This window comes from Tarenaya hassleriana, unplaced genomic scaffold, assembly GCF_000463585.1.
Source record: "Tarenaya hassleriana unplaced genomic scaffold, ASM46358v1 Cleome5, whole genome shotgun sequence".
Lineage (NCBI taxonomy): Eukaryota > Viridiplantae > Streptophyta > Magnoliopsida > Brassicales > Cleomaceae > Tarenaya > Tarenaya hassleriana.
The window spans coordinates 3714373-3721555 of record NW_010967707.1 but is presented as its reverse complement, the minus strand read 5'-3'; the positions used below and the strand labels follow the sequence as shown (position 1 = coordinate 3721555).

The 7183-nt window shown below is 41.7% G+C and overlaps 2 protein-coding genes across 4 annotated transcripts in view; one reads left to right on the top strand and one right to left on the bottom strand.

Moving 5' to 3' along the window:
• The window catches only part of LOC104826728 (phosphatidylinositol 4-phosphate 5-kinase 6), a 4616-nt gene extending 977 nt beyond the window's left edge, over positions 1-3639 (top strand). The window contains exons 2-10 of the mRNA XM_019204042.1: positions 11-205; positions 692-1436; positions 1531-1698; positions 1791-1956; positions 2046-2162; positions 2272-2486; positions 2573-2706; positions 2810-2867; positions 2954-3639. Coding sequence (XP_019059587.1) covers positions 11-205; positions 692-1436; positions 1531-1698; positions 1791-1956; positions 2046-2162; positions 2272-2486; positions 2573-2706; positions 2810-2867; positions 2954-3242 — 2087 coding nt within the window. The 3' untranslated portion in view covers positions 3243-3639. The remainder of the gene's footprint in view (positions 1-10; positions 206-691; positions 1437-1530; positions 1699-1790; positions 1957-2045; positions 2163-2271; positions 2487-2572; positions 2707-2809; positions 2868-2953) is intronic.
• Positions 3640-4249: 610 nt separating this feature from the next.
• On the bottom strand, positions 4250-6691 carry LOC104826727. Of its 3 annotated transcripts, none has more exons than XM_010559562.2 (8): positions 6389-6691; positions 5726-6010; positions 5568-5624; positions 5257-5466; positions 5060-5124; positions 4859-4956; positions 4611-4735; positions 4250-4537 (listed from the first exon to the last, which is right to left on the bottom strand). In XM_010559562.2, exons 1-8 carry the CDS (start codon positions 6617-6619, stop codon positions 4400-4402), a joined length of 1209 nt encoding a protein of 402 aa, XP_010557864.1. In that variant the 5' UTR covers positions 6620-6691; the 3' UTR covers positions 4250-4399. The 3 variants fall into 3 exon arrangements, with proteins under 3 accessions (XP_010557864.1, XP_010557863.1, XP_010557866.1); XM_010559561.2 differs by having other exon boundaries at positions 5060-5178; positions 6389-6690; XM_010559564.2 differs by having other exon boundaries at positions 5060-5178; positions 6307-6389.
• Positions 6692-7183: the final 492 nt, after the last annotated feature.

Sequence of the window (7183 nt, the reverse complement as noted above, 5' to 3'; positions counted from 1 at the left end):
AACTGTCGACTTCCGAGCGGGGATTTCTACACGGGGCAATGGAGGGATAATATTCCCCATGGACATGGTAAGTATCTTTGGACCGATGGGTGTATGTATGTCGGAGAATGGCACAGAGGGAAGACGATGGGGAAAGGTCGCTTCAGTTGGCCCAGTGGTGCAACATACGAGGGTGATTTCAAGAACGGATACATGGATGGAAAAGGTATGATAAGGCTTCAATGTCGGGGTTTTTTTCTTTCCATTCCATGTTCATGTTTGGTTTTGGTTGTCTCCGTGAATAGGCGTGTCGGGGATTGACAATATCAGTCTGAATTTTAATACTTTGAGGCGAAATTCTTCCATATGAATGACGAATCTGCAGTGCTTGATCGAATGTTGAAAGCTTTTTGTGTTTGTGATGAAAGAGAGAAGGAAATTTTGGCAAAGATAGATATGTTTAGGATCAAAACTCGTATGCATTTGTAATCTGAACTGGTTTTCGCCTAGATTATGTCAAACGCTTGCCGCTAGTGATGAACATGGAAGATTACATTGAGAGGGGGTAGCATTTTCCAGATTGAATCTTGTGTCTCGATATCTACCTTTTTTGTTTCAGGGGTGTTATATGGAGGAACTTTATGACTTTTCTTTTTATGAATTTCATTTTAATCTTTGCTTAAGCCCTGGTGCATCTCTTGGGTTACAACAGGTACTTACATTGGTTCATCCGGTGATACGTATAGAGGATCTTGGGTCATGAATCTCAGACACGGGCAAGGAACAAAGAGCTATGTCAATGGAGATTGCTATGAAGGAGAATGGAGGAGAGGGCTGCAGGATGGGCATGGAAGGTACCAATGGAAGAACGGCAACCACTACATCGGTCAATGGAAAAACGGGATTATGAATGGGAATGGTACAATGATATGGAGTAACGGGAACCGCTACGATGGATTCTGGGAAGATGGTGCTCCTAAAGGTAATGGCACGTTCCGATGGGCAGATGGGAGTTTCTACGTCGGTGTTTGGAGCAAAGATCCGAAAGAACAGAATGGAACTTACTACCCTTCCGGTTCTTCTTCGGGAAACTTGGATTGGGATCCACAACAGGTGTTTTACGTCGATCTGATCGAATGCATTGTCAGCCAATGTGACAGAATCCCGGTGTTGCCTTCTCAGAAGATGCCGGTATGGTATGGGACGGAGCAGAGTGGGAATAGGGCAAAGAATGAGAATAACCGGCCGAGAAGGAGATCGGTGGATGGAAGGATAAGCAATGGCGAGGTGGAAATGAGGAACGGGTTCGGATATCTTCAGCTGGATGATTCGGTTGGGGCAGTGGAAAACACTAGATTAAGCCCTTTGAGGATACAGCCTCCTAAGAAGCAAGGACAGACCATCTCTAAAGGGCACAAGAATTACGATCTCATGCTTAACTTGCAGCTGGGAATCAGGTATATACATACATTCAGCAGTTTCTTCGGATCGAAGCGGATAAATTACGTGTCTTAAATATCTCGTTTTCATGGTGATTGATTGCCTGTACAGACATTCTGTCGGAAGACCGGCTCCAACCACTTCTCTTGACCTAAAGGCTTCAGCTTTTGATCCAAAGGAAAAGGTTTGGACAAAATTTCCATCTGAAGGATCCAAACACACTCCTCCACATCAATCTTGCGAGTTTAAATGGAAGGACTACTGCCCTGTTGTTTTCAGGTCAGTAAAAACCCGAAAAAACAGGACTTAGTCACCGCCCTTCACTTGCTCGGTATCGAGTTTGAGGGTTGATAAGAGTCTTGTATTCTCAGGACTCTGCGGAAATTGTTCAACGTGGACGCAGCTGATTATATGATATCGATTTGTGGGAACGATGCCCTTAGGGAACTGTCTTCTCCCGGGAAAAGCGGAAGCTTTTTCTACTTAACCAACGATGACCGTTACATGATTAAGACGATGAAGAAGGCTGAAACAAAAGTAAGTGTTTCCAACTGAATCCCGGGTTCTAATTTCCGATTTTTTTGTAATAAATGATCTGTTTTTACTCAATCCTGATGTGATAACAGGTGCTTATAAGGATGCTTCCGGCCTACTACAATCATGTCAGAGCATGTGAGAACACTTTAGTTACTAAGTTCTTTGGTCTTCATTGTGTGAAACTGACGGGCACTGCACAAAAGAAGGTTAAATCCGAAAGCCGAAACTATTTTCAGAACTTGTGTTCTTATCTATCTTTGTTAACCTTCCAGACCTCAGTTTTGTTCTGTACTGATGGAGGATGGCATATGTCAGGTCCGGTTTGTGATAATGGGGAACCTCTTCTGTACCGAGTATTCGATCCATAGGCGGTTTGACCTTAAGGGATCCTCCCATGGACGTTTAACGACGAAACACGAGTCTGAAATCGATCCAAACACGACATATGAAGCTGTTGTTTCGACGCTCAAAGACCTTGATCTGAATTTCATGTTCCGGTTACAGAAGAACTGGTATCAAGAGTTTTGCAGGTGAAAAATCCTCGATACTTTTATCGTTCAATGTTTCCCCCGTTACCTTCTCGATCAGTAAACCCGAAATCTTCCTTTTTTCGCAGGCAAGTCGACAGAGACTGCGAGTTTCTTGAACAAGAGAGAATCATGGATTATAGTCTTTTGGTGGGTATGCACTTTCGAGAATCTTCTTTCAGGGGTACGGCCACACCTCCTTCCGGCGCCCGAACTCCCACTGGTATTTCTCGTCGCATCTGATACTCATCTTCATGTATTCCGCACCCAAAAATACGAAAAAGATTGATAGGAAGATTGAAATAACTTCGCGATCTATCCAACAGGAAACGTCCCTCGTCTCTCCCGAGCAGAAATGGATCGGTTTCTTCTTGATGCCAGCAGGTAGAAGCGAATCCCGACCATTAAAATATAGATACATTTTACGTCTTTCATATTCAGTTCTCAGTCTTTCCGTTTGGACCGTTCAGGTTAGCGTCGATTAAGTTAGGTATCAACATGCCGGCGAGAGTTGAAAGAACGACAAGAAGAAACGACGGCGAGACTCAGCTTGTCGGGGAGCCGGCGGGGGAATTCTACGACGTGATTCTCTACTTTGGCATAATCGACATCCTCCAAGACTACGATATCAGCAAGAAGCTCGAACACGCCTACAAATCGATGCATTTCGACCCGACTTCGATCTCAGCCGTCGATCCAAGGCAGTACTCGAGACGTTTCCGGGATTTCATCTTCAGAGTCTTCGAAGAAGATACTTGATGTACAAGAAACGAACGGCCTTACCCTAGCTTGTCCGAGAAGGCAACGGAACTCCAGAGGATTTGGAGAAGGGAAATTAGGTTTCCGAGTTGACGTCAGTTGCAGAATTCAGCCAAAATTGACATGTTACCACAATTTATTACAAAAGAAAAGCTTCTGCAAAGAGGGTACAGGGTTTTGTTAGCACCATTAGAAAGTAACGGGGTTGTTTTGCAACTTTCACAAAGAAATGTTGTAAATTTAAGATTTAACCAAATTCTCCGGGTCTTTGTATTAATAGAGAGTTTGATTCTTTTTTTTTTGTAACAAAAAAGGTTATCGTTTTATTTTTTTTCTCCGTGTTGTTTGGATTCAACATGAAAGAACAGTATGTACATATGGTGATTGGTGACCTCAAGATCGTACCGTAACTATTTGTTTATTCAGAATATTATATTATTTTAATAGATTATTCTTAAATAATATTTCTCATATATCACTTTTTCCCGTAGTATGTAACGTCTACTTCCATTTTTTTTGGGTTTGGTTTTGTATTTCGAAATTTGTTCATTTGTTAATTTGCCATCACGTTTGCGGACCACTCAAGGACAGACGTGATTCCGACAAAACAGTGTATATATACAAATAGAGAAATTAAAAAGATAGGTTACAAACAGGGATAAAGATATATTACGGGTGCCAATTTTAACCAGAAACCCGAATCCTGGTCCAGACTTTAAAAATAACGGATTTTGGAATGAGATATTTAGGCCAAAAAAAATTTAGACTTTTGAATCGGACACAGATCGGTTTCGGATCACTCCGAAAGTCCATTTTGTTTTAAAGTTATTATAAAATAAAAAATAAAATTTAAAGAACAAATTTAGATTCTGCCCAAACTCAACCCCGAAGTTTAGAGGGTCAGATTTCGGGCTGGATGATTTAGGTCCGAAAAAAATCGAGTCAGTCCGAAACCTTCGGACCGAGTACGGGGTCGGACAGCCCGATTGACACCGCTAGATATATTATAAGACCGGGAAAAATGGTAAGGTACAAAGGAATTATAATAGGGATTGATAATTATGCAGAGTATATTCTAATCAGACGGCAAAAGTTTATATAATAAGTAAACATAAAATATGATACAATTTATATATATATGTGTGTGTGTATAAAAATTACCAAGGTTCGGAGTTGTCGGAGAGAGAGTTGTTGCGGTAAGAAGAAGCGCTGCTCCAGCCGTCCTCCATCGATATAAGTTTGAGACGGACCATCAGGTTATCCTCCGCCTCTTTTTCTGCAGTTTTCGTCACATCCTGCAAGGTTCTTCTTCTCCAGTTACAGAGAGAAAGAGATGGATGGATGGATCCATCGGAAGAAGAAACAAACCTCGGATTCCCGATAAAGCTGAAGGTATTGAAGCGATTCCTTGTAGAATCCGCAGTGGTAAAGAAGTACGCTGTAGTCTCTCAGCTCCTTCGGGTCGGTTTCCAATAGAATGAGTCGTTCGCAGGCTGCAGACACATGATGCCGTCGAGGGAATATGACAATGTTTCCAAAGTTCATATATTTATACGGAAGTTTTTCGAAAGCTCATGACTTGTTTGTTTTATGGATACTCCCTTTTAGAGAAATACCGGACAAAGCACATCTCATGTCCCCAAAGCGTATGTTTGTCCAGACACCGCGTTGCAGCCTATGCCGAGCTGCTTTTGCGGCTGCGAGCTGCGAGCCGCTGAAAACGAGACGAATGTCGGACCAAACAAACAAACCAAAAACTTCCTCGAAATCTAATCTTTCAACATTGCTATTCGAATCGAATGCAAAAGTCATATTACCTTTCGGCTGTGCTGTTTGATGGGCTGTCATAAGTGGCGGCTTCTGCAGCTCTTAGGAACAGACTCTTCCGAGGATCGTGTTGGAATGGCCAGAAAACACATTTCAAACTCTTTAAAGTCTGCCCGAAAAATAAAATTAGATCGGAATGTATATATTCAACGCTGCGAGTAAAAACAGTTGGAAATAGGGAATGCACCTCCTCAAGGAACCCTTGAACGGTTATTATATGTGACTGATCAGACTCTTTGCTTTTTTGCTTATGATAGCCTCTAGGGACAGAGAGTCGGTCGTGGGGGAAATATATCTCGACATCAAAATCAAGCAGACTCCATGAACGGAGCGTCTTTAGTATCTCCGTGTATATGAGAGAGAGCATCACAGCCGAGCCCATTCGGTGCGTCAAAACCTGCAGCAAAAACCAGTGAAAAGAGAGTGGTTTTCTTGATTAAGCAAAGATGTTTCTCGTTCAAGAGAATGCGGGAGCAAAAGCGTGATATAATCAAATACCGAGTGTAGATAAAGGGGTCGCAAATCCGATGGATCCACATCTGTTCTGTGGAAGGCCTGATCACAACCAAAAAAAGCAGTAATCCATTGAGAAAAGCCCAACTCTTGCAAATTCCATTGCATAGAGATTTTGATCATTGTGGAATCAGTAACCGTACCTTGTCAACATACATAAATGTCTCTATGCACTTGAGAAACTTCTCTGGTGATGATTTGAGGGAAGAACTGTAACTCCGCATGTAACTGATGACGAGGTCATATAACCTATCGACGAAAGCATCGACGGGGAGGGGAACCGAAGAATGGGACAGCAGAGCGTCATCCTCTGCCGCGATGAACAGAGCTGCTGTGGCCAAATCGACTCTCCTGTTAATGGCGATGCTGGTTTCCCTCTCGACACTGGTCAAGTTTTGTATCTGCTTCAGAAACCCTTGCCTGGCTTCCTGTCACATGGATTCACGGACAAAACCCATCAATTTGACACTCAGACAAAATCTTCATCTGACTCCATAATCGAACTCAAGAGTGCGTTGGTAAGAAAAAGGAAAGCGAATTTTAGACCCAGATGAGTAAGCAAGCTACATGGAAATAATTCATGGAACTTATTCCAGAATCCCCGCGATTAGAATTGGAGATTAAGACGGAGAAAACAGAAGATAATCACGAAATACGAAACATCGACCACGAGATTGAATCATACTCGGTTAATAGTTAGGCGGTAGCACAGAAGAGAATATACCGCAAAGAAGAGAATATATATAACCGCCATGAAATCGGATTGAAACGAAGCAGTACGTCTTATGGTTGTTTGCTTAACATACCCTAGCATGTACGGTCGCGACGCCGGAGGAATCGAGGGCACGGTGGAGAACAAAGTTCAGGTCACCGGAGACGGGAGATTCGCCGGCGCAGGAAACGCGGGAAAACGACGAAGACGATGACGCAGAGGAAGGATACGACGGCGATTCCGCGAATGTTGCGAGGCTACGGACGGAGGAGAGATAAGAGTAAGAGTGAACAGAGGAAGCGAGAGCTAAGTACGAAGGGCTCATAGTCTCCAATGGCGGTGATCGCCGGAGAGGGAGAGGTTGTGTTTTTTATATTATCTTTTTTAAGATCAGAGGGATCGTTATTTAATTTACGGCTGACTTGAACACGCTCCATCCACAAGATGTGTCAATAAAAAGAAAAAACAAATATACAATAACGAAGACTGTTTCATTTGAATAATATATAGTAACAGTATTTAAATCAAATTTAATATAAAATATCAATTGAAAATTTAAATTTGAATCGAATCTAAAATACTAGAAAACAATTTCTTTTTAAAATGAGTATATTAATAACAATCAAATATGAAAAGAAATGGAATTGAATCGGATCTAAAATTCGAACGGATATATATTATTTGTAAAAAATCAAATGGAGAATAATCCAATCCGTACCAAACCAAAATGCGAAATTGTCAGCCATTATGCTGGACCAATTTAGTGTCTTGATGAGAAAGCACTTTAATTGCCAGCCATCATAATTCAATTGTAGTTCAATTTGAAAATAATTTAAATGATGTTTGCATGAAAAACACCAAAAGAAATTAAATTTAAGCAAACGTTTAT